Source organism: Phyllobates terribilis, unplaced genomic scaffold (genome assembly GCF_046119375.1).
Source record: "Phyllobates terribilis strain yellow unplaced genomic scaffold, ASM4611937v1 Scaffold_10__3_contigs__length_209671492, whole genome shotgun sequence".
In the NCBI taxonomy this organism is placed as follows: domain Eukaryota; kingdom Metazoa; phylum Chordata; class Amphibia; order Anura; family Dendrobatidae; genus Phyllobates; species Phyllobates terribilis.
The window spans coordinates 67,326,506-67,353,125 of record NW_027362770.1 but is presented as its reverse complement, the minus strand read 5'-3'; the positions used below and the strand labels follow the sequence as shown (position 1 = coordinate 67,353,125).

The 26,620-nt window shown below is 43.8% G+C and overlaps 1 protein-coding gene across 3 annotated transcripts in view; it reads left to right on the top strand.

Moving 5' to 3' along the window:
• LOC141164392 (A disintegrin and metalloproteinase with thrombospondin motifs 2-like) overlaps positions 1 to 26,620 on the top strand; it is an 837,082-nt gene that overhangs the window by 718,065 nt on the left and 92,397 nt on the right. For all 3 annotated transcript variants that reach the window (XM_073649565.1, XM_073649564.1, XM_073649563.1), the window contains exons 18-19: positions 8,788 to 8,920; positions 21,691 to 21,898. In XM_073649565.1, the coding sequence (XP_073505666.1) occupies positions 8,788 to 8,920; positions 21,691 to 21,898 (341 nt within the window). The remainder of the gene's footprint in view (positions 1 to 8,787; positions 8,921 to 21,690; positions 21,899 to 26,620) is intronic.

Genomic DNA, 26,620 nt, shown 5'->3' with positions numbered 1-26,620 from the left:
ACAGGTGGGTACTGCCAGGCACGGCTGGTATGACAGCAGGTGGGTACTTAGCAGGCATGACTGGTATGAAGTCAGGTGGGTACTGGCAGGAGCGGCTGGTATGCAGACAGGCAGGTGCTGACAGGCACAGCTGGAATGCAGACAGGCAGATACTGGCAGGTATGAACGATGGCTGGATAGGGACTAGTACAGACTGGGATACAGGAACAGAGCCACAGGTGCGGTGAACTAGCATAGCAAAACCGCAGGAGCGGTGAAAAAGCAGAGCGGAGCAAAACCGCAGGTGCGGTGAACAAGCAGAGCGGAGCAAAACTGCACGAGCGGTGAACAAGCAGAATGGAGCAAAACCGCAGGAGCAGAGAACAAGCAGACCGGAGCAAAAACGCAGGTGCGGTGAACAAGCAGAGCGGAACAAAACCATAGGTGCAGTGAACAAGCAGAGCGGAGCAAAACCGTAGGTGCGGAGAACAAGCAGAGCGGAGCAAAACCGCGGGTGCGGTAAAGAAGCGGAGCAGAGTGGAACCACCGGAGCGGTGAACAAGCAGAGCAGAACAGAACCGCAGGTGCGGTAAACAAGCGGAACAGAGCGGAAACGCCGGAGAGGCGAACAAGCAGAGCAGAACAGAACTGCAGGTGCGGTAAACAAGTGGAGCAGAGCGGAACCGCCGGAGCGGTGAACAAGCAGAGCAGAACAGAACCGCAGGTGCGGTAAACAAGCAGGAAGAGCGGAACCGCCGGATCGGTGAACAAACAGAGCAGAAGGAGAAGGCAGACAGGACAGGGCTCTGTTCACATGAAACAGACTGGAAAATACAGGAAGATGGTTAGAACACAGGAGGTAAAGGGGACAAGCAGAACCAGATACACACAAGGTGCTTACAATGAAGTAGCGAGTGGACACAAAACTCACAAACAGAAGTACAGAGACAACGAGTTGGAGTTAGGTGCAGGTTCAGACACTGCAGGCAAAGGGTAGGTACGGACATAGAGAGAAACAAGTAACGGGCTAGGGCACTGTTCAGACAGGAACTGAACCGGGAACAATATATTGGAACGAGCCTGGGAACTCAGCCCCCAGGGTGGCGGAAACAGACTAGAAGTCAGAGATACAGGTAGCGGCCCTGGGTACTCGGCCCCCAGGGTGGTGGAAACAGACTAGAAGTCACAGGTACAAGAAAAGGCCCTGGGTACTCAGCCCCCAGGGTGGCGGACAGACTAGAGTCAGGACAGGACCTGGCACCTCAGTTGCAAAAGACAAACTGAGTGAAAGTGTTGCTCAGGCACCTCCTACTGGGTGGAGGGGGTTTAAGTATCCAGTGACTCACAGCAATAGGCTGGCGACGCATTAGGACTGTGCACACAGTAGCTATAAGAAACCAGCAGAAAGCCGCACCGATGCCCTAAGCAATCAGCCAAGAGACATGGACACAGCAGGTACTGGAGCAAAGAGTGCAGCATGAACTGACAGGTAAGATTGCGGTCTTGCATGGTGGGAGGTGGTGCACCATGCAAGCACGCCTCCAGGGATGTTACAGCTATTATTATCCAACAAGATTTTCAGTTATTCTGGGACTTGTGGGCTAAAGCTGTTAAGCCCTGTAGTACAGAATGCAACCAGGATTTGGCTAAGATAACCATGTCATGTGATGTAACCAGTGAATTCCTTTCACTGTACTGGCTGGTGATGAGGATGAGCAAGTATCCCTTAGAGCTAACTTCCCTGACCTTGAGGTGTCCAGGGAATACTTTGAGACTTTCCAGCTCAGGGGACATAACACTGAAAGATGTTCTGGATGTAACAGTGTTCCCCAAGAGCCAGGACTGATAATCGGTTCCTATATTTTTCTATAAATAATGTTCTGTTGTGTATAGTGGCCAAAGTGAGGGGCAAGGTAATAGAGCAACTATTTGTGCCCAAGCCCTACAGATGCATGGTGTTAGATATGACTCTTTCCCATATGTCTGGGAGTAGACAAGACCCAGGAGCAGATCATCCAAAGGTTTTACTGGCCTGTTTACTATAAGGAAATATTGGATTACTTTCGGTCTTGCCCATATGCCAGTTGACCACCCCGGCAGCCCACTTCTGCAGTCCCTTGATGCTATTGACAATTACTAAACTTCATTTGAACAGATAGATCTGGTGGGACACCTGGTGACGTGTGCACAAGGACATCAATACATATTAGTGGTATTAGATTATGCTACCTGCTACCCAGAGGCGGTGCCTTTGAGATTAAGAAATGCCTCTTCTAAGTGTAAATTGCTTAGGAGTTATTCTATATATTCTCTCAAACTGGCCTTCCAAAGGAGATATTAACAGATCAGTGGACACCGTTCATGTCAAAAGCCATGAGGGAGTTGTGTAAGGTTCTGCAAATTTCACTAATACGTACCTTGGTGTACCATCCACAGACGGATGGCCTGGTAGAGAGCTTTAATAAAACCTTGAAGACAATGTTAAAGAAGGTGGTAGAACAGGACGGTCGGGTTTGGGATTGTCTTTTACCCTACCTATTGTTCTCTTCTAGGGAAGTTCCACAAGCCTCAATAGGGTTTTCCCTGTTTGAGCTCCAGTATGGCCGACACCCCCGGGGACCCCTTGATGTAGCAAAGAAAATGTGTGAAACTGAGACTACACCCTACAAAAGCATAATAGAGCATGTGATCCAGATGCAGGAGAGGATTGCCAAAGTAATGCCTATGATAAAAGAGTACCTCCTCAATGAACAAGAGGCACAATCCAAGGTGTATAGTAGATCAGTTCAAGTGAGACAGTTTAAACCTGGGGATTGTGTACTTGCGCTAGTGCCCACAGTGGAGAGCAAGTTCTTTTCCAAGTGGTAGGGACCTATGAAGTGATGGAAAAAGTGGGAGAGGTCAACTATAAAATATACCAACCAGGGAAAAGGAAGTCCTTTCAAATATATCAAATCAACCTAATAAAACCCTTGAAGGATAGGGATCCTCTTGAAACCCCTTTCGTGTTGGCCCAGTCAGAAGCCAACATGGAGGATGTCAAAGTTGCAGAAACGTTGCCTCCATCCCCAAAACAGCAGTGCCGGGAATTGTTACACCAAAATAGGGACATGTTCTCGTAGTTACTAGGTCTCACTTGTGTCATTGAGCATAAGATTCTCATTGAGCCTCATGGTCGGGGCAGTTTTAAGCCCAATAACATTCCTGAAGCCTGCCGGAAGGTAATCTCAAAGGGAGGTTAAACAGGTGCTAAATATGGGGTAATTGAGGAGTCAAAGTGTGGGTGGTCAAGCTCCATAGTGTTAGTGCCAAAGCCAGATGGAGAATGGTGATTGTATAATGATTACCAAAAACTTAATGAGATTTCTAAATTTGAAACCTATCCCATTCACTGTGTAGATGAGCTTTTTGAGAGACTCGGACCTGCCCTGTACATCACCACCCTAGGTCTCACGAAAGGGTACTGGCAAATTCCCCTATTCAAGGGCGCAAAGGAAAATACAGCCTTCTCCACATGGGTGTTTTCAGTATGCCTGTAACGATCTGGGTGGTGGTTCCACTGTGCCGTGATCCGAGGAGGGTTTGGAGGGGTTTGACTAGGTGCCTCACCAAGTCCGACCTTGGATGCACAACGGCTGACGATACCACGATCTGAGGAGACACAAGAGAGGTGGGACCAGGTGCTACACCAGGACTGACCTCTGGTGAATTGCAGCTGACCCCCAAGGGACAGGAGGCAGGAACATCCAGGAATGGTAGACTTGGCTAGTACTGGCTGGCACAGCTGATGTAGTGACTGGCACAACTGACACACAGGCAGGTACTGATGGGCACGGCTGAAGTACAGACAGGCGGGCACAGCAGAAGTACAGGTGGGAAGGTACTGGAGAGCATGACTGGTATACAGGCAGGCAGGCGAGCATGGCTGATACACAGATAGGCAGGTGCTGGCGGGCACGGATGATGCCTAGACAGGCTGGTGGAAGTGGGCAGGTGCTGGTGGACACGGCTGATGAACAGGCAAGCAGGTAGACTGAAAGACAAGATTGTAACACAGGCGAGCACGGCAGGCATGAATATACAGTCAGGTATACTGAGATACAAGCACCGGGATCTGAAAGCTAGCAAGCGTGTTTAAAACTGACTAACATTGTTGCACAGGTACCTCCCATCAGGTGGAGGTGCTTAAAAAATAAGTGTCTCCCAGCAATTGTCTGGGGACACTTTAGGATGGCGCACGCTGTCCCTTTAAGAAGGCGGGACCACGCGTGCTGTAAGCACAGTGCCAGGTGATCTTTAAGCTTTGCGCAAACCGCGGGCAGCAGCAGCCAAGGAAGAAGGAAGTGCAGGGCCGCTACAGTGAGTGAGACGGCGTCTCTGCCGGGGGAGGCAGAAGGCAGAAACGCCGGCACTACAATGCCTTTTGGGTTACAGGGAACTCCTGACACTTTCCAGAGAGCCATGGACCAGATGTCTACTTGGATAACATTGTTATCTTCTGGTGGGATTGGGGGAGCCATTGAGTAAAGTCCAGGCAATCTTAGATGCTCTAAGGAAAGCTGGCTTTACTATGAATCCCCAAAAAATACCCATGGTGATAGAGAAAGATAAATTATTTGGGCTACATTGTAGGCAGGGGCGAAATCAAGTTAACAAGTTGGAGGCAATACAGAGCTGGCCATGCCCCCTCATGAAAGCACAGGTCAGAGCACTCTTGGGAATTGTAGGCTATTACAGGAGGCTTGTCCCTATCTGTCTCATAATAGTAGCACCTCTAACCTATCTCCTAAAGGGCACAAAATCAGTTATGGCTAAGTGGTCTCCTGAAGCTGAACTGGCTTCTCAAAAGTTAAAACATTTCCTGTGTAAGCAGCTGGTGGTGGTAGTGCCAGATTTTGCCAGTGCGTTTATAATCTAGACAGATACGTCACATGTCGGTGTGGGCGCTGTCATGTCACAGGAGGTAAACAAGGAGGAACATCCCATTGTGTACCTTTACAGGAAACCATCTCAATGTGAGAGGATTTACTTCATTATAAAGAAGAAATGTCTCATGGGTCCTTTGTTTGGTGGCAGAAGGTGCCCAGCCCCCCGGCTTTGGGCAGACAGGGGGTATGATGAGGGCGTCAGGAAAAATGGTTGACAGCGTGTATGAGTTACCGAGGTGGCTGGCCTCGGTGATGTAAATCCCGGGAAGTCTGTACAAGTAACACTAGATTACTGAGCAGTTTAGATGGATTTTGGGTCCAAGATTTAGGAGCAACAAAAAGAGCTTGAATGGGAGAGGTTGCTCCCATACTCTAGTCCGGGTCTTGGAAGCTGAATGAAAGGCAGCTGAGAGAGCTCAGATAGTGAGTTGTGCTGGAGCTAAACATAGGTGTGCTTGTTGATGAAAACATTTAAAATTGCTTTAGCTGCTTCTGCCTGCAATACCAAGATTGGTAAGACCATCACAATTACTTTGTTGTTTTGTGCTGAAGAATAGGAATTTATGGGATACTGTGTCTTCTGGATTTTCTTTACATTCCTTCAGTATTTTGACATATAACTGTGAATGCTGTTTTTTGCTCAGTAGTAAATATGTATATGAATGTGGCAAAGTGTTGGCAGAATTAGGCTATGTGCGCACGATGCAGATTTGAAGCTAAAATTTCCTGAGCGTTTTGCCTCTCCCTGGCAGAAAAAACGCATGCAGATTTTACATGCGTTTTGGTGCGTTTTTACATGCGTTTTTTGAAGCGTTTTTGTACGTCAATGAATGCTTTTTGGAGCTAAATAAAGATATTTGGTGTGACATTTCTTAAACCACTGGATTACCATAAGAAATGGGGTGAGTATTGGTTCATTTAAATGATTAAAGAATGTGTCTGTTGATTTTCAACATGAAAAGGTCTGATTGACACTTTGTCAACACCAAACAAAAGTGCTGGGTGTCAGCTAGTCCCATTTTCCCAATCTTCATTAGCATTTCTATTCATGTAATTTTTTGGAGCTGCTGTGAGCTGATAATTTTAGCCTAGCTAAGTGCAAACATGGTCCCTGACCATAATTAGCATCTCACAGCTGGTTCGTTACCTGCTATGTCCCCCCGATCAGCACTCAGCAGCGCTTTGGACACAACGTAATTTTTTGCATCCAAAATGCTGCGTTCTAATGCCGCACTTTTGTTGTCGGTACATGTGAATCCGCCGCATATAATGACACTTAAATCGGTCAAAATCTGCAGCAGAGACTGGCATGTCCGCTACAGAAATTGACATGCTGCGGGTGAGTTTGGGGACGTGGCCACGGTCAGGAGCCGCTGCAGGTCTGACGCTGTGTGTTTATACAGCGTCAAACCCGCAGCATCCAGATGTTACAGTATAGTGGATGGAATCTCTAGAAACCCCATGTCCACTATGCATGCATCTGAGGCTGTGGATCACCCGTGGACACTGACATGCAGTGTGTCTTTCAGGACCGCGGCATGTCAAATTCTGTTGCGAAGTCGCTAGTCTCCGCAACAGAAATTTGACCACTAGAAAGTATTGACTGTGGTAAGTCCACATGGTTTAGTGAACACATGTGGATTTACCTGCGTTCAATAGAATGCAACGTTTTGGACGCAGAAAAAATTTGCGTCCAAAGCGCTGTTACGTCTGAATTATGGGCACAGAGCCTAAAATGAAAAAAAAAAAAATGGCAAGGGCTCCCACATCATTTTTAAACCAGCAGAGGGAAAGCCGACCCCTGGGGGCAGATATTAGTAGCCAGGGAAGGGGCCATTAGCCAACAATGTTCCCTGGCTATTTATATCAGCCCACAGCTGTTTGTTTAGCCTTTACTGGCTAGATTACAGGGGACCCCAGAAAAAAATTGATGTGGGGTCCCCCTATAAAATCTAACCAGCAAAGGCAAACTAGACAGCTGTGGGCTGATATTAATAGCCATGGAAGGGGCCATGGATACTAGCCCCCTCCACGGCTATTAATATCACCCCTCAGCAGTCCCAGAAATGGCGCATCCATAAGATGCGCCAAATCTGGCACTTAGCCTCCACTCTTCCCACTGGCCTGTAGTGGTGGCGAGTGGGGTAATGGGGTTGGGGTTCATGTCAGCCTTGTATTGGCGGCTGACGTGAAACCCAGGTGAGTAACGGAGGGCGTCTATAAGATGCCCACATTACTAACCGCGTGGTAAAATAGTCGCCGCCTTTTCAATAAAAACACGACCAGAATAAAGTATTTTAATGAAATAAAAAACACGTTTTTCTTTAAAAAATTATTGTACGCCCCCACGAAGCCCTCGATCTCCTGAGAAAAACGTAAAATAGCAAACAACCATATTCCTCACCTATCTGCCATCAACAACGTAATCCACGTACCGCCAACGAGTGTCCCACGATGATCTGGGTCGCTTCTACAGCTGTGACATCACCAATCACTGATGGCACAGCTGTAGAATACAGCACTGTATACTGACTAAGGTGTAAAATCACCCCTGTCAGTGTACATTGCTGTGCAGGAGATCAGTGGGGTTGAACAGTTGAAGATCAGCTTATCAGCCCCGGTGAACTTACCACCCTGGGAACATTTTTGCGAATGTTCACAGGGTCAGGTGAGCATCAGCTGATCGGTCACGTGACAGGTGCATTTAGAGGTTTATTATTTTATTTTTACTATTTTTTATTCTTTTTCTTACCGCAGGTACATGGGCTGGGAAGAGCAGACTACTGCTGTTATCGCTGTTATCAGCCAGAGTGGCGGTCGGATGAGAGGAGTAATAGCCTCCTCTCCCGACCCGGGTACCACTCGCAGCGCGTTTCATGCGCGAATTCGCACCCATTGACTTTCATTGAAACTCAGCAAATCCACAGGTATTGATATTATACCTACCGGTTTGCTGCGATTCAATGCAAGTCAGTGGGCGCAAATTCACAGCGGAAACGCCTGAATAATGGTTATGCTGCAGTTTTTGCCGCAACGGTAATCCGGAGCGGAAATTTCCGCATCATGTGCACAGCACATCTGGATTACCATTGCAATAGCAGCAGACCTATTAACAAGCGGTTTTAATGTGTTTCCGCGGCGGAAAAACGGCAGTGGAAACGCATTAAAATCGCATCGTGTGCTCATAGCCTTACAGCCAATATATATTTCACAGTGCAAACTGTATCTATTAGACTTTATGGTGCACTTGCTTTCAAAGTCCATGTCAGGATGACTGTATAATCCTACTATTAAAATTAGCATTTTATGGGTCTATCTAAAGAGCTGGAGAGTAAAGTGAATTCAATGTGTGCCCACTGTATAGAGCAGTGTGAGATTTCAGCATGAGTGGGAAGGTGAACACTGAGAAGTTGTCAAGAATGCGGGACAATGAAAATCAATGTCAGAAAGGCTATTAAATCCTTTTTGAAAACTTGTAGTAAAGTAGGTGGAAAAGTAAACTAGGAGCAGTAAGGTGCTTGAATAACTTGGCTGTCCTTCTGTACAGTTTTCCCTGCTGATGTTGTGCACGGTACTGACAGTCTATATTAAGCAGAAGTCTATAGACAGTAGAATAGCTTTCCATAGTAGAAATATACCAGGCATGTAAAATCTGAGTAAAATCTGAAAATTGATACAGTACAATACTGTGTTATCCTGAACAAGCATAGTGTCTAAAACTATAGGGAAACTGCTGTACATCTAGCTGTGAACGGTACTGTCCTACACTAATAATAATGAACATAGATTTCTTAGATATTTTCATTTCTTTATTTTTTTGAATTCTATCATAATGTATTTAATCCAAAAGTTGCAACTAAGACATCATATCCTTTTCCAGGTAATCAGTTTACAAAATACGGATGTCGAAGGAAGTCAGATCATAAAATGGTACACAAGAAGTTGTGTGAATCTATTCCAAAGTTAAAACCCATTCGCAGAGCGTGTAATCTTCAAGAGTGTTCACAACCCATGTAAGTTCTTACCTGAAGTGTAACTATTCCACATGGTTTCTAGAATTCTCTCTACAGTGCATATAAAATGAATAGCAGTATTTTACATATTTTCAACGGTTAATTGAAGGGGTTGTCCAGGTTTAAAGGGAATCTGTCACCAGGATATTGCTACCTCATTTGAGAGCAGTAAGATGTAGAAGCCGAGACCCTAAATCCAGCAACGTATCACTTACTGGGCTGTCATTTTGATATAATCTCTGTTTTATCTGCTGCAGATCTAGCAGTTCTCTGAATGCTGAGCTCTGTATAACATCACCCCCACCACTGATTGACAGCTTTCTGGTCATGTACAGTGTACACAGTAAGCTGCCAATTAGTGGTGGCGTGGGGTTATTCAGTGTTTATAAATATGTTTGACTACTTGGCAGCAGGCAAACTAGTCCTCTAATGATGTTCTCCCGCAGATAAAACATTGATTTTATCAAAACTACACCATGCAGCCCTGTAAATCCCACATCCCTGGAATCAGGGTCTCTGTCTCTACTTTATACTGCTTTCATATTAGGTGGCAAAAAGCTAACTTTTAATTGGCTATAGGATTACACATGCTCATCCATTCTAGGTCCAGTGCTACCTCTCCGCTGCAGTCTTTGTTGACAGGATACAGCAGTGACATAATGATAGCACACGTGACAGTTTCAGCCAGTCACTGGGGTCAACAGCCCTACTGATGTAGACAACACTAGCCACTGAATTCATTGATTGAAATCACCGCTGCAGCCTGTCACCAAAAGCTGCAGTGGTAGACAGATAGGTTGGCGAGGGTGAGTATCGGTGTGTTATTTTCTTTTTTTGCAGTCTTAAGTCCAATGAAAAGTTAAACCAAAAGATTCATGATTACTAGTTTATGAACTTCATGCACTTTAGGAATATGTCATCAGCAAATAATATATTGTTTAACTCAAGTTTTTATGATTCATTCATTTTTTAAATCAATGGAACAATGTTTTTTATGTTTTTTTTTTCAATTTTCTATATTACTATCTACAGTTGTGCTCAAAATTTTACATACCCCGGCAGAATTTTTCCTTTCTTGGCCTTGTTACAGAGAATATGAATGATAACAAAAAAACTTTTTCTCCACTCGTGGTTATTGGTTGGTTGAAGCCATTTATTGTCAAACTACTGTGTTTTCTCTTTTTAAATCTTAATGACAACCAAAAACATCCAAATGACCCTGATCAAAAGTTCACATACCCTGGTGATTTTGGCCTGATAACATGCACATAATTTGACACAATGTGTTTGAATGGCTACTAAAGGTAACATCCTCACCTGTGACCTGTTTGCTTGTAATCAGTGTGTGTGTATAAAAGCTGAGTGAGTTTCTGGGATCCAGGCAGACTCTTGCATTTTTCATCCAGCCACTGACATTTCTGGATTGTGAGTCATGGGGAAAGCTATAGAATTGTCAACGGATCTATGGGAAAAGGTAGTTGAACTGTATAACACAGGAAAGGGATACGAAAAGATATCCAAGGAATTGATAATGCCAGTCAGCAGCGTTCAAACTGTGATTAACAAATGGAAAATTAGGGACTCTGTAAAAACCAAACCACGGTCAGGTAGACCAACAAAAATTTCGGCCATAACTGCCAGGAAAATTGTTCGGGATGCAAAGAAAAACCCACAAATAACATCAGCTGAAATTCAGGACTCTTTGAAAACTAGCGGTGTGGCTGTTTCAAGATGCCCAATAAGGAGGCACTTGAAGAAAAATGGGCTGCATGGTCGAGTCGCCAAAAGAAAGCCATTACTGCGTAAATGCCACAAAGTATCTCGTCTACAAAAGGCCAAACAGCACAGAGACAAGCCTCAAAACTTCTGGAACAAATTAATTTGGAGTGATGAGACCAAAATTGAACTTTTTGGCCACAACCATAAACGTTACATTTGGAGAGAGGTCAACAAGGCCTATGATGAAAGGAACACCATTCCTACAGTAAAGAACGGAGGTGGATCGCTGATGTTTTGGAGATATGTGAGCTACAAAGGCACAGTTATCTTTGTAAAAGTTAAAGGAAAGATGAATGCAGCACGCTATCAGCAAATACTGGAGGCAAATTTGCACTCATCAGCCCAGAAGCTGCTCATGGGACATACTTGGACGCTCCAACATGACAATGATCCAAAACACAAGGCTAAGTCGACCTGTTACTGGCTACAGCAGAACAAAGTGAAGGTTCTGGAGTGGCCATCTTAGTCTCCTGACCTCAATATCATTGAGCCACTCTCGGGAGATCTCAAGCACGCAGTTCATGCTAGACAGCGCAGGTATTTACAAGAACTGGAGGCTTTTTGCCAATGAAAATGGGCAGCTTTACCATATGAGAAAATAAAGAACCTCATCCACAACTACCACAAAAGACTTCAAGCTGTCATTGATGTTAGAGAGGGCAATACACGGTATTAAGAACTGGGGTATATGAACTTTTGATCAGGGTCATTTGGATGTTTTTGGTTGTCATTACGATTTAAAAAGAGAAAACACAGTAGTTTGACAATAAATGGCTTCACCCAACCAATAACCATGAGTGGAGAAAAAGTTTTTTTGTGATCATTCATATTCTCTGAAACAAGGCCAAGAGTGGAAAAATTCTGCCGGGGTATGTAAACTTTTGAACACAACTGTACATACTTAAAAACAATCAAAAACATATCTTGCAATTTTCACAATGGCCACTATACCAGTCTAATACTTCTTATTTTATTTCAGCAGAACATAAGCTTGCTCTGCCCCTATTGACTTGTAGATAAGTATTTTCTAAGCATGGTTTGAGCTGGGCAAAGGTCATTGTGCAGTGAACGGTAGAAAAGAGGGTGAGTTGTGACGATCACCCCTTTCTCCTCCAGCCGAGAACTTTTATAACAGCAGCAGTATATTGTAAAGTTCTGTTCCCTCCCTCTAGTCTGCTACATGTAATGAGTATCAGTATACTGTATTTTTCGGATTATAAAATGCACCAGACCATAAGAAGCACCCCAAATTTTGTGGTGGAAAATAGGAAAAAAATATTTTTTATGAAATAGGGGTCCGTCTTATGGTCCGAATCGGTATCTTACCTGGGGGGTGGTGGATCGGGGGTCACAGGAGGCACGGTCCCTCAGGAAGCCGGCGGCAGCAGAAGTGGAGCAATGCTGCGGACCCTGGGTGGGAGAAGGTGGTGCCCCAGCAGCAGAGAATTGCGGCCGTGGTGGAGCGGTATGGAAGGAAGCAGGGTCCCTCCCTCAGTAACCCGGCGCCGGCGGAAGAAGCGGTGAGGTGCTGCAGTGTTGACAGTGAGGCAGGGCGGAGTGCATTGCTTTTCCGGCGGCTATCTTCCTGAAGCTGTGGTCTACAGGGAAAAGGCCGCCTGAGCCGGCGCATGCTCAGGCTGGGATCTCGGCGGACATTTCCCTGAGGCCCATGGCTTCAGGAAGATGGCAGGTCCATCACTGGGCATATTACCGAGACAAACCCCTTCGCTCCAAAATGTTTGACCTTTTGCACCTGGTTCAAAAATGGCTGCAGCCGGAGTCCTCTATGCCTGCACAGATGTTAGCGCAGGTGGTGATGGACCAGTTTGTGCATTCCCTGCTGAGTCTAATACAGACTTGGGTTGCCCAGGGTGATCCCCGGAATGCGATAATGAGAGATACCAGGGGGTTGAGGGTTCCTTGAGAAGGCATCCTACTCCATACTGAGGGTCCCAACAGGTGGCGGAGTCCCAAAAGGGGGTGGGGCATCCAAGGTCCAAAAGGGGCGGGGGAGGTAATGCCCATGGTCCCTACTGGTGATATAATTTGTCGGAAGTGCTACAGCCCAGGCTACATAGCCGCCTGTTGTCCCCTGACCCCCAAGTAGATGAACTGCAACCTAGGACACCGCTGTTCATATTATGCATATTTGGCCTGCAGTGTTATCTGTCCACCTAGCGAGGTGCCACAAGCATGTCCCGTGAAGGTAAATGGTTGGCAGGTAATGGAACTGCTAGACTCCGGAAGTCTGGTTACCCTTGTGAGGGCCACACTTCCTCTCTGACTGATCCCAGAAAAGAAGGTTGGCGTACAATGCATTCATGGTGATGCTAAAGACTACCCTATAGCCAGAGTGGACATTGAAATGGCCCACGGTACTGAGTCCCACGAGGTCGGCGTTGTCCAGAACTTGTTGCACCCTATTATTATAGGCCGGGATTTTGTTTGTTTTGGGATCTGTGGGGGGAGGATTCAGGGTTCGCTGCCTCGGATAAGAAACCAGTTAACCCTGAAGAGGTATCACCACACCCAGAGTCAGACGGGTTTCCCTTTTGTGTTCTTGTGGGGAATGAGGAGGTAGTGTCCCCTGAGTCTGACATTCCTGAGTTAGGGGTGACCAGCGAGAATTTTAGGTCTGGCCCACCTTAGGGACCTAACTCTAAGGAAAGCCTTTAACAATGTCACTGTCATAAATGGTATTGCACAGGAGTTGTGCATGGGGAGTTGTTGTACCGTGTTACAAAAGTGTGGGAGGAGCTTGTGGAACAGTTATTGGTGCTGGGGCCCTATAGACGAAGGGTGTTGGACATGGTCCATTCACATGTCTTGGAAGGACATCTGGAAGTGAAAAAAATGCAGGAACAGATCGTGCAGAGGCTCTATTAGCCCGGATGTCACTGGGAAATATTAAAGTATTGAAGGTCCTGTCCTACATGCCAGTTAACCGCCCCCACCTCTCACCTTTCGAAGTCACCTCGTGCTATTACCCATCATTGAAGTGCCCTTCCAGAGAATTGCTATGGACTTGGTCGGTTCCCTGATTAAATTTGCTCGTGGGCATCAATATATATTGGTCATCTTGGACTATGCCACCTGCTATGCTGAAGCGATCCCTCTGAGAAACTCCTCCGCCAAGAGTATAGGTTGCAAATTGGTCCATGTTTTCTCCCGGACAGGGTTACCAAGGGAGATTCTGAACGATCAGGGAGCACCCTTTATGAGTAAGGTGATGAGAGAATTGTGTAAGGTCCTGCAAATCTCTCAACTGAGAACATCAGTATACCATCCTCAGACTTCAAAGCTTCAAAAGGCTCAGAAGAGTATGGTGAGGAAGGTCATAGAAAAGGACGGCAGAGACTGGGACTGTTTCCTGCCGTATCTGTTATTCTCTATCTGAGAGGTTCCACAGACCTGTACTGGGTTCTCGCCATTTGAACTCCTGTATGGCTGACATCCGCGGGGTCTCATGGATGTAGCAAAGGAAACCTGGGAAGCCGTAGTCACACCCCACAGGAGCGTTATCAAGCACGTCGCCCTGATGCAGGAGACGATTGCGAAGGTGATGCCAATCATGAAAGAACATCTCCTCCAAGCACAATAGGCGTAGGCCAGGGTCTACATCTGGACAGCCAGAGTACATCAGTTCAATCCTGGTGACAGAGTCCTCGTACTGATTCCTACCATGGAAAGTAAGTTATTGGCCAAGTGGCAAGGGCTGTATGAGATGGTGGAAAAGGTTGGTGAAGTGAATTATAGGGTCATCAACCAGGGCGACGTAAGTCATATCAGATATACCACGTCAATCTCATCAAGCCGTGGCAAGACAGAGAGGCTGTTGAAGCTCCGTGTTTGCTGGTCAAACGATAGGGCGAGGTTCGAGGAGTCGCAATAGCGCAGATGCTGACAAACGTCCAAAAACAGCAGTGTCAGGAATTGCTGCAGAATAACAAGGATCTGTTCTCGGAATTGCCGGGGTGCACAAAGGTCATAGAACATGAGGTTCTGACGGAGCCACATGTGCGGGTAAACTTAAAGCCCTATCAAATTCCTGAGGCCCGACGAGAGTTGATCTCCAAAGAAGTGAGTCTTATGCTGAAACTTGGGGTCATTGAGGAATCCAAGAGCGGTTGGTCAAGCCCGATTGTCCTGGTCCCAAAACCCGACAGTGAATGGAGATTCTGTAATGACTATCGGAAGTTGAATGAGGTCTTTAAATTCGACACATATCCGATGCCACGTGTTGATGAGCTGGTCAAGAGACTTGGGCCAGCAAGGTACATAACCACCTTGGATTTGATGAAGGGATATTAGCAGATCCCCATGTCACAGGGAGCCAAGGAGAAGACTGCATTTTCTACGCCGGACGGATGCTTCCAATATGTCCGGATGCCATTTGGACTGCAGGGGGCCCCTGCCACCTTCCAAAGAGCCATGGATTGAATCCTTGTGGCCCATAGGAAATACGCTGCAGCATACCTGGACAATATTGTAATCTTCAGCCCAGACTGGGAAAATCATCTGGAAAAGGCCCAGGCAGTATTTGATGCTCGAAGGAAGGTGGGGTTTTCAATAAATCAAAACAAATGTTCCATGGGGAAAGAAGAAGCCAAATACCTGGGATATGTAGTGGGTAGAGGCGAGATCAAACTCCAAATCACTAAAGTGGAAGCAATCCAAACTTGGCCAAGACCGCTGTCGAAGGAGCAAGTCAGAGCCTTTCTGGGAATTGTGGGATACTACAGGAGATTCATCCCAAACTTCACAATGATGGCCACATCCTTGGCTGACCTCCTTAAGGGGACAAAATCAGCCATGGCCAAGGGGACTGCAGAGGCGGACACGGCCTTTCAAGAAATGAAAGTGGCTCTGTGTAGGCAACCGGTTCTTGTTGCCCCTGACTTCAAGAAAGAATTTATGCTCCAAACATATGCCTCAGATGTCGGTTTAGCAGCAGTCCTTTCCCAGGAGATACTTGGGGAGGAGCACCCTGTTCTCTACCTGAGTAGGAAGCTTTCCTTGTGAGGAGCTGGCCACTTACTAAAGACTTTTCCAGCACAGAGCACTTATTTTCGTCAATATTATTATTGTGTTTTTTTACAGATTTGCTGGCTGTGTTTTATTGATGTTCTGCTTGCTCGTTAGTTTATGTACACTATTTTTATTTGTAAATTGTCCAGCATTCCAGTAATCTCATCAGTATCTCAGGAGCCTTAGATCATTGTCCAAGCAGCCACTGGGCCCATTTTGTGAGTGTTGATTGTGGACACAGTGGAGCCTTCACCACAGGGGGTCTTACATGCAGTCTCAGGTGAAGACTCCTGGAATATTCTTCATTGTTTCAGCTAAAAGCTGAAATGCTTAAGGGGGAGGGTGTCATCACTGCTGACCTGGGAGAGGGCTGAGCCCAAAGGAAAGAGGAGACATGTTTAGTGTGAGTTGATGGAAGGACGCTGATAGGATAGGATCCAAGGCTGTGGACGTGGAGCTGATGGATGGATGGCTTACGGAGTGTTGGAGATAAGTTATCATCTAAGCTGGATAAACGTGCTACAGTTGTGGATATGTCGTTTGGTTTTAAACTTTATTGAAGGACTGCTGCTACTGGATACCTGTGCTTCCATAGTTTTTATAGATACTGGCTGGAGATGCGAAATCTGTGGGCCAACCAAAAGTTGGGAGACTGTGAGTATGGCCTGATACAAAGCCAGTGGAACTACTGATCCCAGGTTGAGAACTTAATGACTGAGAGAACTGTATTTTGGCCATTTACTTGGAATTGCTGCATTACCATGGAATTGATTAATGAAATATTGTTGCATCGTTAACACGCCTAGGTGATTACTTATAACCCACAACCTCAGATCTTTACAGTTCTCATGTGAGAAAAATTATTCAGTCATAGAGGAGTGCTTGGCCATAAAGTGGGCAGTGGACATACTATGGTACTATCTGTTAAGACAAAAGTTTAGATTGGTATCCGACCATGCCCCACTCAGATGGATGAGGGAAAAAATGCTAGGGTCACACGCTGGTTTTTAGCCCTACAAGATTTCAACTTCCATGTAGAAAATAGACAAGGGAAGCTACATGGTAATGCCGATGCCCTCTCGAGAATCCCCTGTCTAGTAGTAGAAGGTGACAAGCCCCACAGCTTTAGGCAGAGGGGGAGGTATGTAAGGTGGCTAACGGACACATAGTTGATGGGAGGTATGTATCACAGAGATGGCTGTCTTCTGTGATATAACCTGGAATGTTGCTCTAGTGCATATATGCACTAAGAGGACTGTTTGGTGCACCTGGGGCTGGGTTGCAGGTAATTGGAGAGATGGGCGGGTCTAGCTACCCACATACTTCATCTCTAGGTGTGGTTAAGATATAAAATGGAGGCCGTGGTTTGGCACATGGTCTGTGTGTTTGGAAGGAGAAGGCCTCCTGTGTGCTATGGTCTCACGACTGAGCCAGTGAACGGGATGCTATCCAGCCTGTGTTCTCACAGGACTGGCTAACCAGAGACTTTTCCTTAAGGACTCTTTACTGTGTTTTTGCCTGAATTAAAGGCTGTTTGTATTCCTTTTGCTTTTGCCTGGTTTATGAAGTAATAAACTGATATGAACATTTAAAGGAACATGCTTCCTGTTTGTCTTCCATCGCACTCAAGTGAGTAGAGTGAGTAGAAACCCCACTATATATATATATATATATATATATATATATATATATATATATATAATACACACATACATATATATACAGGATATGTATATAATTTTTTTTCTTGTAAGCAGAGCATGCATCCATTTGTGCCAAATGTAAGTATGTATATATATATATAAGTATATATATATATATATATATATATATATGCACCACACATGGAGATACATGCATTCACACGACTTGGCATGCTATTAGTGAGGTTATTAATGGTTGTCTGAGGAATGATTTGCCATACGCACTTGCCCATGTAAATCACCAAGATCCGCTGCTGGCACCTCCCTTTGCAATTGTCAGCCAATGACATTAAAGATTTGCTCATTGGGAGACCAGTCCGAAGGGACTGAAGGCCATGGTGACAAGTTTAGGCCACGTAGGCTGCGAACAGTGGCATTTCAGCAACATGGCATTGTGTTGTTGAAAAACGGCTCTGGGAACACTTTGGAGAAATGGCCATACCAATGGTACCATGATTAAGTTATTCAGTACTGCATGTGAAATTGGACGTTGTGTACCAAGCCTAAAGTGTCAAACAGTATCTGCACAAGACATCAAAAGGCATTTGTATCACATAAAGGTAACAAGTCAAATGTCCAGCTACAGCTGTTCCATTGACCTCACTTCACGGCTTACCAAGGCTATCATTGCACTGAGCAGGACAGCAATAGAGGCAGAAGTCAGTCTATCCTCTTCAACGATGAGTTCTGCTTTTGTTTTGCACTTAATGATGGTCTAAAGACCATTTGGGCAACGCCATGAAGATGTCTCGATGAGGAAACATTACACTGGTCTTACTTCTGAGTTTATGGTATAGTGTGCCATTATGTATTGTGTCTGGATACCCTATAGCCTTCACTCCAGGTACACTAACCGCTCGACGTTGCATTAATTTTTTCATGGAACCAGTTGTACGGCCATTTCTCCAAGGTATATTAGATCACATGTTGCTTATGTTACTGTTCCCAAGTAATTTGCGTGCCAAAGTGTGAAGTTCACACAGCATGGCAGAGCATTCCTCAGACAATCATTAATAACGTCACTGATAGCATGTCAAGGTGTTTAAGTGCATGTTTATCTGCATGATGTTTTGAAAAATTTGTTTACATTTCTGCATTAATTGTGTATTTTTTAATATGTTTATCGATCCTGTGATTTTCATAACTCCATGACTTTGCCTTCTTGGTGTGGAAATTTCAATGTTGAGGACTGATAAAAGTGGGAATTTTCTTTTAAATACAATCGCCTCCTCCAGATTACAGATGACAGACCGTTTTTTTGAGGTATTTTAGTATCTATTATTTTAATTCACTAGATTGTATTCCTCATACTTACCCTCCTAGTCCATGACCCTTATCCAACTCTGTGTGTATTTGTACTGGGACTGGAACGCCATCAATATGTAGTGCAGTGACGCACATAGCTGAATAAGAGCCAGGCACAAGGAAGGTAAGTCATTTTATAGCAATTATATAGTATAACCTAAGATAAAAGCAATATAATCAAATACCCTGTAGTAGGTAAATAGATGGTAATAGTAAATGTAAATAAGATAGGGTACTTGGCTAACATTGTGATCAAAACAACGTAAAAGCGAGCCCACCACAACAAGGTGTAGCCCAATAGGGATGGTACCTAACTCTTGTAGTTCAACTCCCTATGTGTCGGCAGATGTAAAAAGAGATAAGGACAGAGTAGGACCTGGGTCCCGCCTGTTCAGGCACCTGCCCGTGGAAATCTATATATAACAAAATGAACAGCCCAAAAAATAAAGGGGAGTCACATCCGAGTTTGTACAAAAACTAAACCAAAACCAAAAAAATGTGACTTAGAGCACATGATAGTATAAGTGCAATGCATATGTGTGCATTCACACTGTGGAATGGTTTTCTGCCATACTTGCATGACAAGACCATCAAGAGGGTTTACTTGCCTCCTAAAAGACAGGAAACAGGGATGCCGGATAGAGACGGGAATGGTAAGTTGAAGGGCCATGTGAAGCAGAATTTTGAAGTTCTGCATGATATCTCTTATGGTGCAAATTACCTCTTCAGAGAGAAAGGAGATTTGATCTCTAGTACCACCTACTGGAAGGAGCTATACTCTACTTTGGCTTTTATCTTAAGTCATAGGGTCGAGTCTCAATAAAAGTTCGATGTTGACTTTTAGGATTCCTACTTCCACTAGATGGCACTAGAGTTCAAATCCTGTTCCTCTTTGAAAAGGCAATTTGCATATAAAATTTCCCAGAGGAACATGCATTGCGTAGTTTACTCACTCTGATATGCTAGGCCTGGCTTGTCATTCTCCACAAGGAGAAACATTACCCTTTAGATCCCAGTCTTAAGCCTCTCACCTAGCCAAATCAGATCTCCTACTTTACACTGATGAGGGGCAATACCCTGAAACACCGTGTCTGCAAATTGAGATTCTAGTTTGGCTTTTATCCTTTTTACCCCTTAGATCCAATATCTCTTATGGGACACACCATTCGGTTTCTCTCCCTTGGATAAATTAAACAGTAATTAGAATGTCACACTACTTTTTTATTTCTGGCACTATTTTCACTTTCCATCTTACAAGAGCCATAACTTTTTTTGTTTTACATTGGCATAGCCTTATGTGGGCTTTTTACAGGGTTTCTTGGAATACCAACTCGCCAGCTATTGGGACCCACCTGCCACAGAAATTCAGCAGAGATGGTGAAAATCTACACGAGTGAGATGTTGCGATGTGCCGACTGGCTACTTGACCATGCCTTTTGTGTACTAAACATCTAATATATATAATTGTCTTATCCCGTCTGTCTGTCTGTCCTTCTGTCCAGGAAAATCCCGTGTCGCTGATTGGTCCGGCCGCGGCCAATCAGCGACGTGGGATTTCAGAACAAGATGGCGGCCGTTAGCGGCTCATCTACCCCACTGAGGTCAGCGGCGATGCAGCCGAGAGATCACGCTCACCCTCACATGCTCACCCTCACATGCTCACCCTCACCCTCGGATGCTCACCCTCGGATGCTCACCCTCGGACGCTCACCCTCGGACGCTCACCCTCGGACGCTCACCCTCAGACGCTCACCCTGTGCTAGCCGGTCATCTCCCAGCTGCTCGCAGTAGAAGTACCCCGACTGGCGGCCCCGGTCCTCCAAACTTCATTAGGGGCCACGGGGGATACATTGGGGAGTTAATTTAAAGTAGTGCACAACCCATTTAAACACTGCTTCACTAATTAGTCGCGCCCGGTCGGCCGCATACATATTCTAGAATACCCGATGCGTTAGAATCGGGCCACCATCTAGTACATCTAATATGTGCATTTACTGACTTTAAACCTTTATGCAATCTAGCTTGTTAAATTTGCGGTTCGGCACCAATCACAACCTCATGAGCACTTTGACCAATGAAAGAGAGAACTTGGTAGCTGTTTAACTTCATCTGCACAATCCTCCCTATCCCTGCCTGCACTGGACAGGATCCATTTACAATGTTAAATTGGTTTTCCCACATTTATCACATATTAAAAGGACAGGCAAAAAATATCTGAACACATGGGGCCTTAATCACAAGAGCAGGTTTATGATCCCATGTTCTTCTATATTGCGGTCAGAAATGGAAAGTCCTAATGATAATGAGATGAACAGTACATAAAAACATAGATCATTTTTTCCTAGCCACTCTGGATGCAGAAAAAGAAGAATAATGATGATGATGTGAAGTTAAAGAGGACCTGTCATTAAGTCAAAAGTTTCCACTATTTGCTCTTATGTTATTCTTGCTGCTCCCCTGAGTAGGGCGTTATTTTTATTTATTTTTGTTTGTTTTGTTAAGTCCACCATATGGTTCCAGAGACATGAGTCTTTTTATTTAGTGCTAATTATTCTGATGATCTTTACCAAGGGGGCGATGCTCACAGGGTAATAATCAGGGCAGCTTAAAGACACGCTCCCAGAGAATCATGTGAGCTGCGCCCCTTAGTAAAAACCATAATAGTTAACACTAAATAAAAAGGTCCATATGTCTTCAACCATATGACGGATGTTAAAAAAATACATATAAATAAATAACAGTAAATACATAAATACAATACCATTATCATGCAATGTACACTATTGGGTAACAATAGGTAGCAATATAGCACACAAAGGTGGTAAGTCTTCCAGAGGGAGAGTCTGCACCTACAGACTGGTGTTGACCTGATAGGACAACTCATTTTAATAATCTAATTTAATAATGTAATTTTAGTCTTTTTAACTTGTTTTTTAACATTTTTTTTTCAAACAGATGGATGACAGGAGAGTGGGAGCAATGTTCTACAACATGTGGAAAAACAGGTTATGAAAGTCGCACAGTACGATGCATTCAGCCTCTAAGTGACAATACAAACAGATCTGTGCACAGTAAATACTGCAATGAGAATCGCCCAGAAATCAAGAGACCTTGCAATCGACAACCATGCCCACTTCAGTGGAGAATAGGACCATGGTCACATGTATGTATGATATTTAAATTTCCCTTTTTAAGGCAAAATGTATTTCTTTTTGAACTTTAAATGGGATCTGTCACCAGGTTTTTGCTACGTCAACTGAGAGCACCATAATGTAGGAAAAGAAACCCTGATTCCAACGATGTATCACTTAGTTTACTGAGTGCAGCAGTTGTGACACAATCAAAGTTCTTAAATGTAGAATGTAGCAGAGCTCAGAAGGCTAACCCCGTCCATACCACAGCTTGTATGTACATTATCTATTGACAGTGAGCGGCTTTGCACAGGAGGGGGCAAAGTCAATTTAGCAGTCGCGGGAGACCTAGTCCAACAGTGATAATATCCTGGTAATAAAGCCTTCATTGTAAGTAATAAACAGCACACAGGCTGATAAGTGACACATAGTTGAATTTAGTGTTTTAACCCCTACGTCATGCTGTCCTCAGATTACATGGCAAAAACCTGCTGACTGATTCGTTTAAGTGTTAATTTTCTTGTTTTGTATAAACAATTATTTAGCATATTTTGATACATGATTTCTTCATGTAGTATCTGTGCTAAATTTTACTGTAGTTGGTCCATGTTGTGCTAGAGTGTTGAATATATTAACTGTGTGGGATTAGAATAAGATGACATTCAAAATTGATATATTTGCAGCTTTGGCAATGTAAAAGGGTAGTAGCTGTGCACCGTGTTCCAAATTATTGTGCAAATTGGATTTAAATGTCATAAAGATGTAATTTTTTTGTTTTTTCCAAATAAACTCATTAATTGTACTGTGCCTCAGGGCTTTTTGGATCACTGGAATCAATCTCAAACACCTGTGATAATTAGTTTGCCAAGTGAGCCCAATTAAAGGAAAACTACTTAAGGATGTTCACATTATTAACCCCTTTACACCCAAGGTGATTCGCACGTTAATGACCAGGCCAATTTTTACAATTCTGACCACTGTCACTTCATGAGGTAATTACTCTGAAACGCTTGAACAGATCCCCCTGATTTTGAGATTGTTTTTTCGAAGCATATTGTACTTCATGATTGTGGTAAAATTTCTTGAATATCACTTGCGTTTATTTGTGAAAAAAAAACAGAAATTTGGTGAAAATGTAGCAATTTTCAAAATTTTAATTTTTATGCCCTTAAATCAGAGAGATATGTCACAAAATAGTTAATAAATAACATTTCCCACATGTCTACTTTACATCAGCACAATTATGGAACCAAATTTTTTTTTATTAGGGAGCTATGAGGGTTAAAAGTTGACCAGTGATTTCTCATTTTTCCAACAAAATTTGGAAAACCATTTTTTTAGGGACCACATCACATTTGAAGTGACTTTGAGGGGTCTTTATGACAGAAAATACCCAAAAGTGACACCATTCTAAAAACTGCACCCCTCAAGGTGCTCAAAACCACATTCAAAACTTTATTAACCCTTCAGGTGCTTCACAGGAATTTTTGGAATGTGGAACAAAAAAATGAACATTTAACTTTTTTTCACAAAAATGTTACTTTAGACCCAATTTTTTTTATTTTCGTAGGGGTAACAGGAAAAAATGGACCCCAAAATTTGTTGTGCAATTTTCCCTGAGCACGCAAATACCCCATATGTGGGGAAAAACCAGGGCGCACAGCAGGGTTAAGAAGGGAAGGAGTGCCATTTGACTTTTTGAATGTAAAATTTGCTTGAATAATTAGCGGACTCCATGTTGCGTTTGGGGAGCCCCTGATGTGCCTAAACAGTGGAAACCCCCCACAAGTGACACCATCTTGGAAACTAGACCCCTCAGGGAACTTATCTAGATGTATGGTGAGCACCTTCGACCCCCAGGTGCTTCACGGAAGTTTATAACATTGAGCTGTAAAAATAAAATTTTCATATTTTTCTCACAAAAATGTTTTTCAGCCCCTAATTTTGCATTTACATAAAGGTAACAGGAGAAATTTCACCATGCAGTTTGTTGTACAATTTCTCCTGAGTAAGCAGATACCCCATATGTGGGGCAAAACCACTGTTTGGGCGCACGGCAGCGTTCGGAAGGGAAGGAGCGCCATTTTTCTTTTCGATTGTAAAATTAGCTTGAATAATTAGCTTATGTGCCCCTGATGTGTCTAAACAGTGGAAAGCCCACACAAGTGACACCATTTTGTAAACTAGACCCCTCAGGAATCTTATCTTGATGTGTGGTAAGTACCCTGAACCCCCAAGTGCTTTACAGAAGTTTATAACATGGAGCCGTGAAAATAAAAAAAATCAAACTTTTTCCACAAAAATGATGTTTTAGCCCCAATTTTTTTTATTTTCACAAGGGTAAGAGGAGAAAATGGACCCCAAAAACTTTTGTGCAATTTCTCCTGAGTATGCCAATACCCCATATGTGGGGATAATACAGTGTTTGGGCGCATGGCAGAGTTCAAAATGGAAGGAGCACTGTGTGACTTTTTGAACACAAAATTGCCTGGAATCGAGAGCGGACGCCATGTCGCGTTTGGAGAGCCCCTGATGTGCCTAAATAGTGGAAACCCCCCACAAGTGACCCCATTTTGGAAACTACACCCCTCAAGGATTTTATCAAGGGGTATAGTGAACATTTTGAACCCAGAGGTACGACACAGAATTTGATAACATTAGGTCATCATATTGAATAAGTTATCATTAGTCTTGAGCGCAAGTGCTCACTACTTGAGTTTGCATCGGGTACTCAGGTATGCACCATGTATCGCGGGTGCTCGAGTGACATGCTCGAGTCCCCGCCCGCATGTTTCACGGTTATTAGACACCCATAAAAAAATCTGTGGGGATCGCTCATGCATGGCAGGCAATCCCCGCGAGTTTTTTTTGGCCATGAAGCATATGGGGCGGAGACTCGAGCATGTCACTGGAGCACCCACGATACTCAGTGCATACCCAAGCACCCGATGCAAACTCAAGTAGCGAGCACTTGCGCTCAACACTAGTTGCCATATCGTCATCTTTTTTTTTTTTTACTTTTGAAAAAATACCAACCCTAAACCTAGCCCAACCCTAACTCCAACCCAAACCCTAAACCTAACCATAACCCTAGCACAACCTTAGCCCAACCCTAACCCTAGGCCAACCCTAACCCCAACCCTAACTCTAGCACAACCCTAACCCTAGAGTTTATTTTTTACGCCGTTCCTCATGCGGTATAAGTGATTAGATGACTTTATTCTTCGGGTCGGTGCAATTACAGCGATACCAGAATCATGTCGGGTTCTTATGATTGACAGCTGTCACACACTAAAAGACGCATTTTTTTGTAAAAATCTAGTTTTTGCATCGCCATATTTTGAGAGCTATAATTTTTCCATATTTTTGCCAACAGAGTCATGTGACGGCTTGTTTTTTGCAGGATGAGTTGACGTTTTTATTGGTGCCATTTTGAGGCACGTCACATTTTTTGATCGCTTTCTATTCCGATTTTTGGGAGGCAGAATAAACAAAAACCAACAATTTAGGAATTGGGTTTTTTTTTTAAAAAATTATGCTGTTCCGCGAGTGGTAAAGTTGATAAGGTAGCTTTATTCTTTGGGTCAGTACGTTTACAGCTGTACCACATATATATCGTTTTTCTATGTTTTCGCGCTTTTACACAATAAAAGCTATTTTATAGAAAAAAATATTTTTTTGCATCGCTTTATTCTGAGAGCTATAACTTTTTTATTTTTCGGCTGATGGAGCTGTATGGTGGCTTGTTTTTTGCGGGACAAGATGACGTTTTGAACGGTATCATTTTCATTTATATTTGTCTTTTTGATTGCGTGTTATTCCATTTTTTGTTTGGCAGTATGATGATAAAGCATTGTTGTTTGCTTTGTTTTTGTTTTGTTTTTTTACCGTGTTCACTGAAGGGGCTAACTAGTGGGACATTTTTATAGGTCAGGACGTTCCGGACACGGCGATACCAAATATGTGTACTTTTATTGTTTTTTTGTTTTTCTTTTCTTAATAATATTTATTGATGGGTACATTATATTTTTATTTTTGGTGGATTATTTTTTTTATTTTTTTCTATATTTTTACAATTTTTTTTTCACTTTCTGACACTTTTTTTGCTTTTATTCTGTGTCCCACTATGGGATTTTCACTTTTTTTATTCTGATCGCTTGCATAGCATAGGGATGGAGCACCATCCCTGTGCTATACTGGCTGTCAGCGCTGCAGATGCACTGCGCATGACCAAAATATCTTCCTGCTGTCTGGTGACCCGGATGTTGTCATGACGACATCGGGTCATCATGGCAACATCCGGAAAGCCGCAGCAGACATCGCTGGACGCCGGCAGGAGAGGTGAGTATCCCAATAACCTCCCCTTGCCCCCGCAATTCTGTGATCGACTTAGATCGCTGCATTGCGGGGACCGCTCCCAGCGCATAGCACCGGGTGTCAGCTGTGACAATCAGCTGACACCCGGTGGCGATCGTGCCCGCACAGCCTGTGATGTGGTCCCTAAAAAATTTTTTGGTAAATTTTGTTGTAAAAAAGAGAAATCGTTGGTCAACTTTTAACCCTTATAACTTCCAAACAAAAAATGAATTTGGTTCCAAAATTGTGCTGATGTAAAAGTAGACATGTGGGAAATGTTATTTATTAACTATTTTGTGTGACATATCTCTCTGATTTAAGGACATGAAAATTCAAAGTTTGAAAATTGTGAAATTTTTAACATTTTTGCAGAATTTCCGATTTTTTCACAAATAAAC